Source organism: Aspergillus japonicus (genome assembly GCF_003184785.1).
Source record: "Aspergillus japonicus CBS 114.51 unplaced genomic scaffold BO86scaffold_4, whole genome shotgun sequence".
Lineage (NCBI taxonomy): Eukaryota > Fungi > Ascomycota > Eurotiomycetes > Eurotiales > Aspergillaceae > Aspergillus > Aspergillus japonicus.
Window position 1 is genome coordinate 874,056 of NW_020291641.1, and position 17,508 is coordinate 891,563.

The 17,508-nt window shown below is 55.3% G+C and overlaps 7 protein-coding genes and 1 non-coding gene across 8 annotated transcripts; 2 read left to right on the forward strand and 6 right to left on the reverse strand.

Moving 5' to 3' along the window:
- Positions 1-60: 60 nt before the first annotated feature.
- BO86DRAFT_353838 (GMC family oxidoreductase) lies at positions 61-2,283 on the forward strand (the record flags this gene model as incomplete). Its single annotated transcript, XM_025669546.1, has 5 exons — positions 61-551; positions 612-641; positions 711-1,590; positions 1,653-2,154; positions 2,234-2,283. The coding sequence occupies exons 1-5, from the start codon at positions 181-183 to the stop codon at positions 2,281-2,283; spliced, it is 1,833 nt and encodes a 610-aa protein (XP_025532111.1). The 5' UTR covers positions 61-180.
- A 70-nt stretch (positions 2,284-2,353) lies between these two features.
- On the reverse strand, positions 2,354-2,773 carry BO86DRAFT_406584 (uncharacterized protein; the record flags this gene model as incomplete). Its single annotated transcript, XM_025674202.1, has 2 exons — positions 2,354-2,454; positions 2,526-2,773. 2 exons carry the CDS (start codon positions 2,771-2,773, stop codon positions 2,418-2,420), a joined length of 285 nt encoding a protein of 94 aa, XP_025532112.1. The 3' UTR covers positions 2,354-2,417.
- A 716-nt stretch (positions 2,774-3,489) lies between these two features.
- On the reverse strand, positions 3,490-3,561 carry BO86DRAFT_t40. The gene has a single exon. It is a non-coding gene; the product is annotated as a tRNA-Ala (tRNA).
- A 287-nt stretch (positions 3,562-3,848) lies between these two features.
- Positions 3,849-6,005, reverse strand: BO86DRAFT_353842 (glycoside hydrolase family 16 protein). Its single transcript, XM_025669547.1, has 3 exons — positions 5,145-6,005; positions 4,634-5,087; positions 3,849-4,578 (listed from the first exon to the last, which is right to left on the reverse strand). The coding sequence occupies exons 1-3, from the start codon at positions 5,540-5,542 to the stop codon at positions 4,030-4,032; spliced, it is 1,401 nt and encodes a 466-aa protein (XP_025532113.1). The 5' UTR covers positions 5,543-6,005; the 3' UTR covers positions 3,849-4,029.
- Positions 6,006-7,929: 1,924 nt separating this feature from the next.
- Positions 7,930-9,472, reverse strand: BO86DRAFT_395664 (pepsin-like aspartic protease; the record flags this gene model as incomplete). Its single annotated transcript, XM_025673341.1, has 4 exons — positions 7,930-8,141; positions 8,211-8,524; positions 8,587-8,984; positions 9,050-9,472. The coding sequence occupies 4 exons, from the start codon at positions 9,470-9,472 to the stop codon at positions 7,930-7,932; spliced, it is 1,347 nt and encodes a 448-aa protein (XP_025532114.1).
- Positions 9,473-9,661: 189 nt separating this feature from the next.
- On the forward strand, positions 9,662-11,981 carry BO86DRAFT_406586 (Zn(II)2Cys6 transcription factor domain-containing protein; the record flags this gene model as incomplete). Its single annotated transcript, XM_025674203.1, has 3 exons — positions 9,662-9,738; positions 10,113-10,202; positions 10,259-11,981. The coding sequence occupies 3 exons, from the start codon at positions 9,662-9,664 to the stop codon at positions 11,847-11,849; spliced, it is 1,758 nt and encodes a 585-aa protein (XP_025532115.1). The 3' UTR covers positions 11,850-11,981.
- Positions 11,982-12,981: 1,000 nt separating this feature from the next.
- On the reverse strand, positions 12,982-13,749 carry BO86DRAFT_303136 (uncharacterized protein; the record flags this gene model as incomplete). Its single annotated transcript, XM_025667566.1, has 1 exon — positions 12,982-13,749. A coding segment is annotated over one exon (768 nt), but the record flags the coding sequence as incomplete, so codon positions are not given.
- A 525-nt stretch (positions 13,750-14,274) lies between these two features.
- Positions 14,275-16,979, reverse strand: BO86DRAFT_434889 (putative amino acid transporter). The gene is made up of 12 exons (XM_025675924.1): positions 16,607-16,979; positions 16,375-16,552; positions 16,233-16,297; positions 16,145-16,168; positions 16,056-16,090; positions 15,939-16,000; positions 15,713-15,877; positions 15,531-15,654; positions 15,277-15,474; positions 15,102-15,220; positions 14,824-15,009; positions 14,275-14,771 (listed from the first exon to the last, which is right to left on the reverse strand). Exons 1-12 carry the CDS (start codon positions 16,925-16,927, stop codon positions 14,380-14,382), a joined length of 1,869 nt encoding a protein of 622 aa, XP_025532117.1. The 5' UTR covers positions 16,928-16,979; the 3' UTR covers positions 14,275-14,379.
- Positions 16,980-17,508: the final 529 nt, after the last annotated feature.

The window sequence follows — 17,508 nt, forward strand, 5'->3', positions numbered from 1 at the left end:
GCCCCCCGTGCTGGTCCAGCATGTCTCATAAACGTCTACTGCAGCTCCCCCCTCCGCAGTCTCTCTCCTCCATCGACACGCTTTTTGCTTTTGCTTCTGATACCCTGTTCTATCCTTAATTCTCTCCTTGGTCCTTAACCTTTCCGCCTTTTCTGGCACCCACACTCCTTTACAGTTCAGATGATAGGTCGCGTCTTCCTTGCGTCGCTCGCTTTACAATGGCTGGTCCCGGGGACCGCCGGTTCGCCCACTGGCCACCAGGAGCGCGGCCTTTTCGATACTGAATTTGACTACGTGGTCGTCGGCGGTGGCACGGGAGGCAATGTCATAGCCACGCGCCTGGCCCAGCAGAAATTCAAGGTCGCCTTGGTGGAGGCCGGAGGCCTTTACGAGCTGGAATCGGTGGCCGCCGTGCCTGCAGCTGATGTGCTCCCTGTTGGCTCCGATCCCAAGACCGTCGCCCTTCATGACTGGGGGTTTGTCGCAGAAAATCAGCCCGGTGCCAATGGACGGTCGATCCACTACGCTCGGGGGAAGTGCTTGGGTGGATCGTATGTGATGCGCTGTAATACGATGTTCGGGTGCACTTGCGCTGACAGATAATGTGGCAGGTCGGCTATGAACTTCATGATTTACCAACGGTAGGTCTCGGTACAATCGGGATGATATACCCTGGGGGTTCATGTAACTGACCAATGCGAAATCACCAGGCCGACGCGCGAATCCATGCACGAATGGGCCACTACCGTCAACGACAGCAGCTATGAATTCGACCAAGTTCTGCCATACTACAAGCGCAGCGTGACCTTCACGCCCCCCAACACCGAGCTTCGGTTCAAGAATGCCACGACTGAGTACGACAGCAGTGCGTTCGAATCGAGCGGAGGACCGCTGCAGGTGTCCTACGCAAACTACGCGATGCCCTTCTCGACGTGGATGGACCTTGGCATGCAGGCGATCGGCATCAACCAGACCCAGGACTTCAACACCGGCTCTCTCATGGGCGGGCAGTACTGCTCTTCGACCATCAACCCCAAGGATGAGCTGCGGAGTAGCTCTCAGTCGTCCTTCTTGACCTCCATCAAACCCTCCACGTTGACCACGTACTCGAATACGCTCGCCAAGAAGATCATCTTCGACAGCAACAAGAAAGCCACCGGCGTCCAGGTCAAGGGCGCACTTGGGATTGTCTCCACCATCAAAGCGAAGAAAGAAGTGATTGTGTCGGCCGGTGCCTTTCAATCCCCCCAGCTTCTGATGGTTTCGGGGGTGGGTCCGCAGGAAGTTCTGGAGCAGCACAACATCGCGGTCATTGCGAACCGTCCCGGTGTTGGCCAGAACATGTGGGACCACCCCTTCTTTGCGCCCTCGTACCGTGTCAAGGTGCAGACCTTCACAGCCATCGCCTTGAACCTGCTGGAACTGGTCAGCCAGTTTCTGAACATAGTCACCACGAGAAGTGGCCCGCTGACCAACCCCATCGCCGACTATCTCGCCTGGGAGAAGATCCCCGCCAGTTTACGCTCGGCTTTCAGCCAACAGACCGAGAAGGATCTCGCTACCTTCCCCAGTGACTGGCCCGAGGCAGAGGTAGGGCTTGTTACTGTCCAAGATCGAAGTCTCAAAGCTCAGGCTAACTTGAACCCAACCAGTATATCTCCGGCGCCGGGTACATCGGCAACCTTTCCAACCTCCTGACGACGCAGCCTCGCGATGGCTACCAGTACGCCTCCATGCTGGGTGTGCTCATCACTCCGACCTCGCGCGGCAACGTGACGCTCAAGTCCGCCGACACCTCGGACCTCCCGATCATCAACCCGAACTGGCTGGACACGCAGGCCGATCAGGAGGTGGCGGTGGCGATGTTCAAGCGCATCCGCGCGGCCTTCCAGAGCCAGGCGATGGCGCCCGTGGTGATCGGCCAGGAGTACAACCCGGGCGTGCAGACGCAGACGGACGCGGAGATCCTCGAGTTCATCAAGAACAACGTCATGACGCTGTGGCACGCCGCATGCACGTGCAAGATGGGGCTGGAGAGCGACGCAATGGCGGTTGTTGACCACGAGGCGCGGGTGTATGGGGTTCAGGGCGTGCGGGTCGTGGATGCCAGTGCCTTCCCGTTCTTGCCCCCGGGCCATCCCCAGTCGACTGTTTGTGAGTTTTCTCTACCTTTAGAGAACTTTTTTTTATCTTCGTTCGAGCTACAAAATGGGCTACTGACCATATGAAATAGACATGCTGGCGGAGAAGATCTCCCAGGCCATCATCGACGGGTCGAATTAACCGAGACGTGTAGCACAAAGCTAATCTCGCTCGCGCGTCTACCTTTCTTAAACTAAGATCAAAGACAGTAGTTGGTTCAATCTTCATTGTGAATAATATGTTCGTGATATAGTACAGTGCAAACATATCCTGGCTTAGGAGCCAATTCCCCATTGATCTGCCGTCGGAACCCTTGCTTGCAGCATGATACCTGCATATATGCACAGCACACTTTGCAGAAAGCCCCTACACATATCCCCTACTCATGCGGCCCCTCCCGCCTCTCCTGCTTCTGCTGCTCCTCCTCCAACATATCACTGTCGAACCGCGGATCCAGCTTGTTCAGAATCTTGTTGCCATGCGGCTTGGTCGTCGACGCGGCCGAGGTGTGGGCCCCCGGCCCGGAGAAGGAGGGCTGGGTGGCGGCGTCCTCGGACTGGGTGTTGTGTTCGTCGAGGGGCTCGACGTTCTTCGCGGATTGGAAGTCGCGGTTCGTGGGCTGGGCGGGCATTTTGTTTTCTGGTCGTGTGGTTGGATTGAGAGTAGTATTGTAAGTGGATTGGTTATATTCTGTATATGATTGTGTAGGAGGGTAGATAGATCGGTTGCTTGTAGTCTGCTTGCTGGCTAGTCTGGAGTCCAGGGGAGGGCTATATACGATGTTGTGGAAGGGCAATGAGGATGTTGCGTCATGGGAGTGTAATTGTTGCGGTTTGCATGCTTAGGAGTAAACCGCGGCGGGTGGGCCTGAATAAGTGAGCCATGAGATAGGATTGAAAGCTTAGTCGTTGGATGACAGGTCCATATGGATTCTGTTTGGCTGTGCGGCGGTAGTTGGATGGAGGGGTTGACGTCAATGTGGTGTGGTGTGAGGGTTGCGTGTGCTGGGAGGGGTGTATACTATCTCCGCAGGTGTATACTTCTACCAGAGAAGTCGGATTGGGGTGGAGTTGGTTGTGCATGGGGAAGATCATAGTCAGTTGTGTGTTATCATAATGACTTCCACGGCATTAAACAAGTTCAATACATTAGATTTGGTTATGGTTTTAGATATGTGCACAGGTCATGCACATTGTGGTACCTGCAGCGGAAAGGTGGCCGAGGGGTGTGTGGGTTGTTGTGCGGTGCCTTGTCGATAACTGAGCAAAAACCACAGATAAACAAACAGGAAAGTGACGGGAAACGGAAGACCGGAACAGATGGTCAGAAAGAAAAACAACAAAAAGATGGAGCTGCGGGGAATCGAACCCCGGACCTCTCCCATGCTAAGGGAATATTATACCACTAAACCACAGCCCCTGTTGATGGAAGATGATGTTTGATTGAAATCATAGCTTAATTGTGACATACAGACACCCATTATTGTCATTACATACATTAAAAGGTCGAAAAGGGATCATATATCATAGTATATCTTCGGTGTACATCTGCATCATCGGAAAACTGTCCTGTCTCCTTGGTTCTGTGCTTTTAATTGTTTGTGAGAGGTCAGGCTGGTTGCACATGGATACTGGTTGAAGTCTATATATTATGGTCGGCCTCTCCCGAGCATCATGGTTTGCTCTACCGGAAAAAAAAAAAAAAAAAAAAAAAAAAAACGTGGCGCGCAGATAATCCACCACGACTCCAGATTAGAGCAGATAATGCTAGATCACAAGGAAGCGCCTGACACGAGATTATTCTGAACCCGACTAATGTGTATAAGCTATGTAAAATACGGAGGGAAAAAACGCATTCGCTGAAAACAACCCAAACCAACTCCCATAATCACTGTCCTCCCTGCTGCTGCTGCTGCTGCTGCTGGCCCTGCTGGCCCTGCTGTTGCTGCGACGAAGTATCCCCTTGACTCTGCCCCTGCGACTGCGCCTGAGACGTCGCCGACGCCGCATCAGCAGACGTGGTCCCCACCGAAGCCGCCGTAGACGTTGCCCCCACCGCAGAAGAGGTAGTCGTCGCCGTCGTCGACGCGCCCGACGAAGTCTGATACACCTTGAAACTATTGAATTCCCAGTACGCATTGGTGAAGTTGGCCCCGTTCTCCGCTGCCCACTGCGTGCACGTATCTGGACACCCATAGAGATCGGTGTAATAGGTCGACGCCCCCGCGAGGTCGCCACAGACATCGATGTTCACAATGATACTCTGGTTCGTGAAGTGAGAGCTGATATCACAGTTCGTGCTGGGGAAGTCCGCCAGCGCTTCCCCCCAGGTGGACGGGTCGGGGCTGCTGCTGGAGTTCGAGATGTCGTCGGGGATCTCGTCGCGCGCCCACATCCACACCCGGATGCCGGCGTCGCGGAGTTCCATTGCGTAGACCTACCACGGTATTAGAATGTGCATATTATGGGGTTAGGATAGGGATTGTGCTCACCCCGCCCCCGTTCTCATTGAAGGCCTGCCCGTACGTCGCTTTCCCGCCGGTCACGCCACACCCCGCATTGTCGTTCGCCGTGTTCAAGCAGTTGGTGTACGACGGAGAGCCGGTCTCCTTGCGCTTGACGTTCATCTTGCACCCGCTGGTCGTGTGCAGGGTCATCGCGTTGCCGTGCGTGCCCTTGTTGTTGGACTCGAGCACGTCGATCTCGCCGTGCTCCGGCCAGTTGTTCGGGTCCGTGAGCCAGAGCGCGGGCCAGGTCGCGCAGCCGTACGGGGTGTGCACGATGTCGAAGATGAAGAGTCCGTTCTCGTACGTCTCCTTCGAGGTCACGCGCACCGACCGTCGACCGCTGGTTTGGTTCGAGGTGCTGGTGTCGACCCGCAGCACGGCGCGAGAGCTGGAGGCGTAGGTCAGGTTCAGCTCCGAGGCCGTGGAAGAGTCCACATATCTATGTGATCCAAGTCAGTGGCCAGGTGCTGGCAGACAGACGAATGTGCCTACTCACTGAACAAATCCATCCGTCGGGTCGGTGGCGGTATAGTAATCGAACTCGTCGAAAAAGGAAGACCCGGAGTATTTGCGAGACAGGGTGTAGCTCAGCGCAGAGTAGTCGGGATACGAGGACGACTTGAGGCCCTCGACGAGTCCGACGATGAGGGCAACGATGGCGACAACCACCCCGGCCGCAACAAGCGACTTGGTGAGCAACGACCAGCCGCGCGGATCGTACCAGGGTTTCGTTGCGGCTGCTGTGGGCTTCATAGACTTCTCCATGACCTCTGGATGGGTGGCTGCTGCGGCGTTGTTACCGGTGGTCGTGTATGGGACGTTCGTGAGCTCGTAGTCGGGATAGTCACTGGCCTGACTGGAGAGGTTGCGGTACACCATCGATGTGCGGGGCATTGACAGCTTGACCGGGCGGAAATTGGGAGAGTGTTGTCCAATCGTCCAAGATTGTTCCCCGAAAATTGTGGAAAAATCCCAGGGTCACGATTAAGGTCGCGCAGCCTCTCAAATACAGAGTCAAGGGAATTCCACCCTCGCCTCGGCAGTCCGATGCAGCAGACCCGGACCCTCTTTGTACATGCCGAACGCTGCGACCAAGCAAAAGGGTACGTACTGAGAGGGCTCGGCCGCAGTCAGTCAGACCGTTCGATCTGCCATGCTTACGTGTCTGGCCTCCAGGATGGAGGGACCAAGCCAACGAGAAGGAGGTAGCAGGACGAAGGCATACGTAAGCACCTGGCTGTAACTAGTTACGGAGTACCAGCCAAATGATTCCTACGGTGGATGTTGAGCGTCAGGCCCTTCTATTCTTTGGTCGTGAGTCCGATCATCATTATGTCGGTCCAAGGGACCAGAAGGGTTTGAATCTGGAGTTATAGAACCCCGACAGGGTCCAGCAGAGCAAAGGGTCTGGTGGCCGACTGCCAGATGATATGAAGCCGATGCCTGCATGAATCAGGCTTTCCACGTCAACGGCCCACTCCTTGGCGCTGAAAGGAGTCTAGGCCCGCAGGACACCTTGAGGATTATGCACCTGCTCGGATTTTATTCATCGTCCGCGGGTGCGGCCGGATGGCTTATCTGCTTGGATTGAGAGTGGTTGTATTCCTGGTTTCATTGGGTGTCAGGTGATCCATGGTCGCAAATGGCAGAATTTGAAAGGAGATCCACGTGACCGGACATGCCTTAGTCAGCAACGACCCCCTTCCCATTCTAGATTGCATAAGATGCACAAGATCCACAACTTCTTCACTTCACCACCTCAGCTCTCGAGTCTGTTTACCTGTCACGAACACTTTGGCCTGACCGTCATCATGAAGTAATCCCCTCCATCTGTGAGCTGAGACTAGCTACTCAGCTGACACTATCACCCTGGCCGACCGCTGTATCCCTATCATGGCTGAGGTCGGAATCCTGCCAGGATAGCATGGTCAAGCAGAGACTCAGCCGTTGATAGACCTTCGCCTTACCGCAGAGCCTCCGACCAGATCCGCTAGATCCGCTAGATCCGGTCAAGGAACTGCTGGCCGGGCAAGCCTGTCACCATGATGATCGGACCCCAATGACCTCAATCATGACCAAGGAACTTCAATGGAGGCGCAGCGTCTTAGCTGTCCTCGAGTGTCTGTGAGTGTAGCGGGCACGGATCATTGGAAGTGGAGTCACTGTGAACGACCGGTGCTGCTAGACTACTACCTCACCCTGTTGGCCGGCTAAATCTAATAGCGCAATCTGGTACCCAGGTCAAGCCTAGCATCCCAAGCAAGGCGCCGTCTTAGCAGAGTGAGGATGGCAGAATCGCGAGGATTTGAGAAATCCCTCATGCGCCCTCAACTTTACATCTCCCCGAGGTATAAATAGGACACTACACTCGCCGGAGAAATTGTCAACCTCATTCCTGTCATTGCCATATTCCACACCGGCACTTCTCGTTCAGTACTCTACCTTCCAATCTGTTTTCTTGCTGTCGAGCCCGCCGCCAAAATGCAGTGGATGTTCTACATTTCCATCCTCGGGGATCTGTTCGCTCTCTATGTCCGACTCACGACGGGAGAATGGTCGCCTCGGGCCAGGTACTTTCTACTCTGCACGCACTTGGGCCTGTGGGCTCGTGTCTTGCAGGCCGAAATCCTCGGTCACTGATTTCTGTGTCCATGGGTGAGGACAGGATTGCGCGGGGAGGAAATGGGCACGACTGTCAGGGTTGATGCCGTGGACGAGGGACTTGCAAAGTGCATAAGGAAGAACATCATTCCGAGTGCACCAGATCGACCTCTCCAGCAGGGACTTCAAAGCTGCTGCTCGATGCTTGCTGCACCCTGTGCGACACCTGCAAAGGACCACCTCGGCATGACCTCCCGACTCAACCGACCAATCAGTGGCCGAGGACGTGTGCAATCCGAAAGACAGTTGGGCTAAGCTACATCAAACTACGAATGGGGCAAGATAAAAGAAACTAAGTGGAGAAGCAAGGCTGAGGCTTACGCGGACAATCCGACCAAGGGACAACTTAGCTACACACTTAGCCGAATCGGACAAGGTCGACCATCGTTATAATCTCATTCTTGGCCTAAAGGGCTCACCGTTCGGAACCTCCCCGAGGCTGGCTCCTGATCGTGAATGTTACATAGCATTAACACCAGTAGAAGTCACTTGCTGAATGGAACATCCCGGGCTTTGAAATGTGACAGTTCGGGGAAGAAGTGATTAGTTGGTATGTGCATTGCCGTAAAACAAGTCTTAACACATTATAATTGATGCAGATGCAGGCCCTAATCCGTATCTCAATGCATAACCCACGCGAGAAGAACCGAAAGAGAAAGCATAGCAACATTCACAGACTGCCCCAGCACTGCACCGCTACTGGGCACCACCGAGGACGCGCTGCTCGGTGTCGCAGATGCGGAGGTCTGCGTGCCGGATTGAGTTTTGGAGACAGCCAGACCCACGGTCGCATTCTCGACGTTGTGGTCGATGTACAAGCCCCGGAAGAAGGCTGCGAGACGTGAGCTCTCTGATTCGGATCTGAGGGGGGAAAAGGGCAAAGGAGAAAGCAAAAACATACGTTGACCGACCACCCATAGGGTAGGGTACGAAGCGACCGTCGCGCCCGCGAGCACCGCTGTGCAATTGTTGTTCCCGTTGTTGGCGGCAATCCACTGGTCGGCGGCGATGTTAAAGATGGCGCTCTGGTGACTGACCAGGTCGGAGTCCGCGGCGACTGCCGCCGTGGCGTTGGCCTGCGAGGGGATGCTGAAGCCCACGGTGGGAGGACTATCGCAGGGGAAGTAGCCCGTGACGGTCACTCCGTCGCTGGTGTTCTGAACCACGGCTTGAATGTTGGTCGCCTCGAAGATAGCAAGCACTTCCTCAACCGGACTATTCATACATTAACATCGTCTCTTGACCGAAGATCTTTGGGGGGAAACTCATCGACTCACCCGGTGATCGTGGCGGTTCCGGTATCGAGCTCGATAGGCACATCCTTAGTGAGGATGGTGTCGTTGACGGCCACGTCGGCAAAGAAGGCCCATTCCTGTACGATGGAGGTGGTGGTCAAGTTGCCTTCGAAGAGGGAGGTGTCCAGCTCGCCCAGCACCTGAGTTCCGGTGGAGTTGCTGCCCAGGACCACGCCAAAGCGACACGACGAGACCTGGCCCTGCTGGCAGAGCGCATGGAAAAAGGGCGGCGCGCCGTTGGGGAATTGAGCCACTTCAACCCCAGCGAAGCCCACGATGCCATCAGCGGGGATGAGCGCCGTGCCGTTGGCGGAGCCGATCGTCTGGTCGATGGTCAAGCTGCCGTATGTGATGGTGTCGTTGTATAGGGTTCCCGCTACCTGTATCGAGCCAGCCGGCGTTTAGCTATACACTTTTGACATGATGTGCGGAAACCGTCACATACCGAGCCCGTCCCGGATCCGTCGCTTTGGGTCGTTCCGTAGCCGTTCTCAAATGTGAGATTGAGGTTGACTGATGCAGAGCTCGCGTTATAGTACCCAGGATTGATGATCACATCGGAGGACCCTGTGTCGATGAGGAGATGGAGGTTCTTGGAGCTGCCGACATCGAAGCTCCCGAACCAGAAGCCCTTCCACTGAGGTGAGTTGGGGTACAAAAGATTGAATGCGATATGACCTACATCCGACTCAGAGACAGTCTCGATACCATATTTATCGCGACGAAACAACCTGGCTGCCGGGTCTGAGCGCCGTACTAATGGGATGTGCGAGGAAATGTGTCGAGGAGCAGACGGCCGGGGAGTTGCCAGGCACAGCGGCAACGACCCGAGGACCGTGAGGATTAACCAATGCTGCGGAGGAGTCATTATGAACTATGAATTAGAGTCCCCAGAGTGGAAGATATTGAGAACGTGCAAAGAAAGACGCAAAGTGCACGAAGCTGGAGCTGGAGCTTCTCCGACAATTGAGCGCATCTCTTCGACTTTATACACCATCTCGCATGGCTCGTGCTGTACGCAAGGCTGAGCTAGCATGTAACTGCTCCCGATGTAGCAATGGCAGACGAAGAGCAATATGGGAAGTTGGGGTCCAAAGCTATCGAGATTGAGGCTTGGGCGTTGATCTGCACCGGGTATGTTGAGTCTGTCGACAGGGAGGAGAGCCCTACTCAGCCTCGTCTAATCAAATCCTGTGGATGAAACGCGGGTGGAGATGGCGATGGCAACATTCACTGGCCCGCTCGCATAGACTAACCCGACCCCGACTAGTCGCAGGATTGCACTAAGTTGAGGCTCCTTAACTGACTTGGTTATAGGTGTTTAACCTAGTTTTAAAGTCGCTTGCGGCCACGTCGGCGGGTCTGACCGTCTGATGTTCCCCCCTGCTGCATCCACTCATCGGCCTGCCCTCGCATACGCTAACCAACATAGGGTTCTCTTCAGGGTGTTACCAGGGTGTCGCAAAGCTACGCAGCCCAGCAGGCTGACAGCAACCAATTGAACCAAGGAATGAACCATTCTCCGCAACTCGGACCGAACGCGCCATGACGGGGAGACCCCAAGCTGCAAGGTCCCGCAATGGCTGCATCACCTGCAAGTAAGTCTGCGTTTCTACTGGTGGTGGTGCGGCAGCAGAGCAACTCACCCCGACAGGATTCGTCGCGTAAAGTGTGACGAGCAAAGGCCCGAGTGCAATCGGTGCCTGTCCACTGGGAGAACCTGCGACGGCTATCAGGATGGGTCCCAGTCACAATCGCTGGTCCAGAAACCCTGCTCCCTGCGCATCATACAGCATATTCCGCCGGGTCGGAAGATCCAGCCTGCAGTGCAGGTGAATGTCGATGAGCACCGCAGTCTGGAATTTTTCCACCACTATACCCTCCCGGGTCTAGGGCCAGAGGTGAGCTCGTATCTGCTGCAGGCTACGACCAGTGAGCCGGTGATCCGATCCGTGGCTATGGCGGTGGGCTCCGTGCACCGCTCCTTCGCCTTCGTAAGCGACGAAGACACCACCTTCACGCTGCTCCACTACAACAAAGCCATTCGGCAGCTTGTGACGTCTCCGCAAAGCAAAAGCACCGTCCTCCTCGCCTGTATCCTGTTCTTCTGCTGCGAATGTCTCCAAGGCCGCTACAAGACCGCCATCCAACATGCCTTGTCTGGTCTGCGAATTCTTCAGCAGCAACAGTTGCTCCCCCCTAGCTCTCTCGAGAGGGCCCCAGCAGCGGTGTCCTCGCTTTTCCACGCCGTACAGAGCCAGGTCCTCGAAATCGAGGGCATGGAAGGGCTGGACCCTGAATCGCAGCCCAAGCTGTCGCCGCCTGCATCGAATGCCAACCCTCTTCAAGCAGGCCTACCACTCGATGTGAGAGACCACCAACGCATCTTCCGCCAATTGTACTATCGGTTTGTGCAAATCGACGCCTTAATCGAGGCATTCGAGTCAATCCCCAACGATAACTCCCCCGCACATATCGCGCACGAACAGCAATTACTGGCCGAGTGGTTCCGGGTGCGCGCTGACCTCAAAACGTGGATGCGCGACTTCGACTGCCAGACCATTCATGCGTGGCAAGCAGATCCACGTACTGCATCGCTCCACGCAGATTCCATCGCCATCCTCAAAGCCTGGAAGCTGCTGTTCAGCATGTACTTTCGGATGAACTGGCCGCCGTCCGAGCTGGCGTGGGATCAATTCACCCCCGACTTCCAATCCATCGTCTCCCTGGTATCCATCGTGACAGGCAACAACTGCATCAATCACGTATCCGCCGCACTTAATGTCGCATCAGCCCCTACAACCACCAGACAAGACAGCAGAACCCCCCCACGCCGGTCCGCACCGCCGCCACTTCTCCCAACTCCACCACCCCCAGTCCCATCCCAGCCCATCTTCACTCTCTCCCTGGGCTTCCTCACCCCGCTCTACATCTGCGCCACTCGCTGTCGGGACTCGACGATCCGACACCACGCCCTCCGGCTGCTCGAGACCTGTCGTCGACGCGAAGGGGTCTGGGACTCTGACCTCGCCGCCCGGGTGGCGCGCCGCATCATCGCCATCGAGGAACAGGCGGCCGGCGTGGAGCCGGGTATTGCTGTATATCGCTCTGCAAACATCAGCTTGGAAGCGCGCGTGCGGTCTTCGTCGCCGCAGTTTGCGGAGGGGCGCAAGGCTACGCTGCGGTATGTGGGGGGAGGTAGTGGGCCTGAGGTTGGCTTGATGGAGGAGACGATTGTTTGGTGAAACTAGATGTTTGGATGCTTAGTTGGTAGTGGGAGGGTGCTCTGAGTTGTATTCGACATGAGCACAAGGGCAATGCTATATGAGAGACGAGATGGGGGGTGGGTGAAGTGAGAGAATAGGAATAGTCGTCAGATAACCAACTCGCTTCGGCCTGTCTTCAGACATATGTGTTTGACAGGTTAGTCTGTGGTATCGTGGACTTCAGCTTATCTTACCGAAGGGAGTAATGGAACATTTCATGTAGCCGTAGTTGTTAGTTGTTATTAAAGCTCACCGTATCTCCGATACCACTCACGTTAGACAATATAGGAAAAGATGGCAAGTGAAAACTCACGATAAAGATCTTAGAAAGTGAACACTAGCCCAGAGGCCCCACATATAGAGACTAACAGAACGATAGAGGTGGTCCCAGAAAAAAGCCTCATGGCGAAACCTTCGGTCCTAAAACCCCTAAAAATACTGATATCCGAAGGCATTAGAGCAGGTGTTCGAAACCTAATTGTAAGAATACCTCGAGTCCTTGATACCATCATCGCACCACTTTCCAACCTGGTGGAAGCAGCTAGCCAGCTTTACTCTGTGCCATATACGTTGGCCTTACACAGAGTGCACATACATGCAATACTCCTCTCAAGTTAGGATCAGTTTACTTCAAGACTAGAAACTAGCTTGGTCATGAAGCTCTCAGGTATTTCTACTTATTATTGTTTACCAAGATATACGCTTTATTTGTATTGCTCATGACCTTCGGAGGCACTATTCGGCGGTGGCTGCAGGTATGCCGGCGGCCAGGGAGGTCAGCAAGACAACCAGACCCTAAGGCGAGGGGAGATAGCAACAGCCTTCACTCAAGCGAGTGGTTCAGCTTCTTCACGACCACAGATCCAGAACCCCTCAAAAACAGCTGTGGAAGGCTGAATCTGCGATAGGTCATGGTCGTGAATACCGATCAATTCCACATGGCTTGATTTTCCTTGTGTATTGGTCGGGGTGTGTTTACGGTGGGTCAGTAATAACCGACCATCCTTTCTTCCATAAGCTCGGGGGAGCATGCTTCTTAGTAGTATTGAACCTTGTCGGGTGCCCTTGGAAGAAGCACCCAAGTCACGTAAGGGCCGGCATTGCCGAGTTTTCAGATGTCCGCCCACTGTTCTCGCATCTCCGGCGTGATACTGGTCGCTGTGTGGGCAAACTCCGCCGTGAGCCAGGGATCCCAATCCCAGTCCACCCAGTCGTCAAAGGGGGACGCCTTGAACTTGGCCTCGTTCCACCGCAGCGGAGGCGAGATGTAGTCGCCAAGGAAACAGTTCAGCGTCAACGCCGCGGGGTCATCTCGTCTGCGATCGAAAAGGGCATGAGCCAGGTCCACGAACACCACGCGAGGCTTCCGGTCGTCATCCACCGCCAAATTCACGGTGTAGGAGCCATGGTAGGTCGGGCTATCGCGGCCCTGGAATTCGCGCAGCGCCGGGTATGCATTGGCCTCGTGAGTGTAGTACTTGTCCATGCAGCGGAACGGGTCGAGATATCCGTCGTCGTCACCGAAGTAAAGGGGGTCGTAGATCTTGGCAACGAAACCTGTGCCCTTGCGGGGCAGCGATGGCGATGTTGAGTCTAGTACCTCGACCGTCAAGGCCTGGGAGTTGTGGCCATCGCCGGCCTTCAGTGTGCCGGTGACTTGTAGGCTGACCGTGTCATCACCCTCGTTGCCCGGCAACCGGGTTCGCTTCAGACATCGCTCGACAGGGCTAAGTTGCGCCCTTTCCCTCCGCTCATTCTTACTGCTGATGCAGCACTTCAGCACGACTGGGGTCGGAGCTGGAGGTGCGTAGGATTGGGCTTGGAAGCGCCAGCCCGGGTTGTATGGTGATGGGGGTTTAGGGAGCTCGGTGGACGGAGGCCCGAACGGCGGCGGGGGGCTTTGGCGGTACCATTCTCACCATTCGTCGTCGCTCGTTTGGAGAAGAGCTGGGGTGGTGTTGACAGTGGTGCAAATGGACAGATATCTCTTCCCTTGTAGGTTCAATTCACAATCTTAGACAGCGAAGAGGAAAATATATTGCGTTACAGAAATGTGTCAACGGCATAGGGTATCAGATGCCTTGCATGGTCGGCAGGATGATTTTCCATGCGTTGTCCCAACTTGATGCATGTAGACGGGCATACCAGTGTAGATCTACCAGGGCTCGTTATTCGTTGATATATCCACTTGTTGTCTCGAGTGTGAATCAAGACGATAGGTCCTTATGAGGTGCCCCAGCCATCACGGAAGAGGAAGGAGTATTCACTAAAACATGGAGATCGAGGATTCCCATCGGAAGCAGGATGTTAAAGAACATCAGTCATTCTAAATTATATATACAAATCACCCATGAGACTATGCTTAAATTTGAAAGCCACATATTCAACAAAACATATCCTTCAAGCCGAACGAAAGCCAATTCCACATCTAGCATAACATACAGCCCATGCATCCCACTGCTCGCCACGCCTGCCTTCTCTCAAGAGCCGGGTACAGGACAGAGCATCCCTAACCCGCCGGGTTCGTACAGGTGAACGGCGTCAACGGCGATCCCTTGAAATCCGCCTCCATCGCCACAATCGACGCCCACAGCCCCAGCCCCGCCGTGCCCAACGCGGCCAACGAGTACAGCACATCAAAGGTATTCCGGGCGAACTGCTGACGGTACCCGCGGACCCAGCGCTTCCACCCGGAGTCCACGCGCTTCGTCTCGCCCGTGTGGGGGTCGAAGGTCTCCTCGGGCAGGATGGCGTCCTTCTGCACGTTGAACCCGACGAGGAGCATGGGCGGGAAGGTGTAGGAGAACTGGAGGATGCAGAGCGCGCCGACGAAGGAGGTGAGGTTGCTGATCTGCGGGATGGCGGCGGCGACGACCCAGGCGAGGCACCAGTAGATCGGGACTGTTCGTTCCGTTAACCTCAATGCTCCAATCCTACGTCACGGGGCACATACCAAGAGCAATCCAGATCAGTTTCCCGGTCCGGTGATCCAGCGGCGGGAAGTGGAAGACGTCGCGCAGGACCGAGGCGTAGAAGACCTTGATGCCGATGTTGCCGTACAACAGAGCCGCGATCACGCCTGAGATGAGCGAGAGGGCGTTACAGCCGGTTTGGTAGCTGTAAGCGGAGTCGGGGATTCCTGGCGGAGGATCCTGGTTAGCGTGACATGGCAACAAACATATCTACATCTCTTGATCGTGCAGAGACGGGGGGTCGGGTTGTGGCACTCACCCTGGTAGGCCGGGTTGAAGGTATACTGGCCCTGCGCGTTGTAGACGACCATTCCTTCGACGAGGTAGCACACGTAGATGAAAACCTCGGCGCAGATGAAGCCTTTCCAGAAATCGAAGCTACCCATTTGTTAGCACTCTGCAACGGCGCAGAAGGAGACATGGAGGGGGCCTACGGGCGCCGCATCTCGGCCATCAGCTCGTTGAAGAGGGTGGCTCCACCGTAGGCGAAGACACAGTTCATCACCGCCGTCATCCGGGTGTACAGAGTCCCGTCCGCCGGCCAGTTGGCGCTGGTCCGAATGGGTTCGGGATTGAGGTTGGTAGAGCTGGCGACACTGTCGGTGGGGGGGTATACGTAGACGACGCCCATACTAGCCATTCTGTCAGCACTGTTCTTGCTCTTTCGGGGATAGCGCCGTGCTCGTACGTGATGAGAATCACTGTAAAGTTCATCCAGATGGCCAGGTTCGATAGCCAAGACAAGCGCTGCAAGGTCCGAATCTGTCCTAGAACGAAGCCGAGGAGCATGAAGATGACCTCACACACGATGACTGTGGGGATGAGATGTCAGCACTGCCGACAATTCTTGCACGGGTTGAGGAATCTCACAGCATAGTTTTCCCGTGCCATTCACTCCGGCAGCCATTTGACCCAACCCCTGACCGTTGCTGACAATCAGCAAGGTCACGTTCAGGAAGAACTGGAAGCTCTGAAGAATGTTGACGCCGATGCGAGCAATGGGGCCGAAGATACGGAAGGCTACATCGCCGTAGTCTGGGAAAGTCCGTCAGCCAGTCGCTTTATGCCTCTCCCTGGTGCCAACGGGATAACCTACTGCGCATGGGATAGCGGGTTGAATCGAGACCGTTGAAGATCTTCCAAAGCTGCATTCCGGAACTATAGATTGTTTAGTCCAAGAGGCAGGAGTGTTTGATATGGAGGGGAAACTCACTAGTATGCCATGACACCAAACACCGTATACAACGCCTGCGAGCCCTATGTTAGCTGATAGCGGAACTCAGGCTTAGTGGCCCGACTCACAAAACCAGGGCCGTAACCCATTTCCTGCGCAACTCGTTAGTATCCTTCATCCTGCCAACTTCTCCGTTTCCCCAAGAGAATCACTTACACTAATCGCCCAAGGCACGTTCGTCGGACCCAGGATATCGGTGGTGATCAGATAGAAAATCGAGCCTACCCGCCCACAGATTGTCAGTCTCACTCCACTCCACAACCCACCCCAACAACCCTAGAAAACAGCATCCACTCACCCCAGGTTGCCGTTCTCGCGGCCCGCTGGGCCAGCTCCCACTCCGTCTCGGTAATGCCATACTGATCGCCGTTCCCCTCTCGCTCGCCCCCATACCCATCCCCGGAATCCGCCTTCTCCGACATCGCAGCCTTCTCATCCCCAGCCGCAACCGCACCCTCGACTGGACCCTTCTGCTTCTCCTTCGTCGTGGAATCCACAATCCGCGGGGCCGGCGCCGTCTCCTTGGACACGCGCCCCAGCATCACATTCCACAAGTGCTGGAAGCCCTGGTTGTCGGTGCGGATATGCTTCTCGAACTCGCGGGAGCGCTTGGCCCAGAACAGGTAGTTCTCGAAGGAGATGCTGGAGTCGAGGTAGATGTTGTTCGAGCCGTGCATGACGGGGGCGGGGATGGTGTGGAGCGACCGTTCCTTGCTGCCGGGGTGGCCATGCTGGCTGTGGTCGTCGACGATGATGCCGTGTTCGGCCTCGGTGCCAATGAGGTCGGCTTCGTTGCCCAGGCGCGGGTCGGCGACACCCCCCAGGTTGGCGGCGGAGACGATGCCTGCCATTTTGCGGAGGATGCGAAAATACTATTCGAGAGAGAGAAAAAGTGGGAGGAGGGAAGGGGAGAGGAAAGATTGACGTTGGTGTGGGACAGGAGGGGGTTATAAATGGTTGTTCACATATTGACTAGTTCTATTGTGAACTGTGAATGGGTCGAATTGATTGATTGATTGATTGAGTGTCGGGGAGGGGGAGAACCACCCCGTTCATCCGTCGGGGCAGGCTATCAAGCATCCATTGGATGCGAACCAAACCACCCCCCCACTGGATCACGGTGTTAGGGATGGGATTGGACTGTTGGGCAGTGCCAGGTGGGGGTGGTGGGAGGTGGGATGGTGGGATCATGGATGGTATGGTAAACTACTATCCTGCAGTGGTGATTGTTCTCTGCCAATCTAGAAGGATTTCTTATCTTCCTCCATCCTGCATTCCTGCTGCTGCATCCACCGGTGAGACAGAGAGACAGGCACCCACTCACTTGCAGTAACTTAATGGGAGTGATGACATCGCTTGTGCTGCACAATGACCTCAACCTCAGCCTCCGACCAGGATGTCTCGGAGTGAAGAAACTTACCTGGGACCGTAC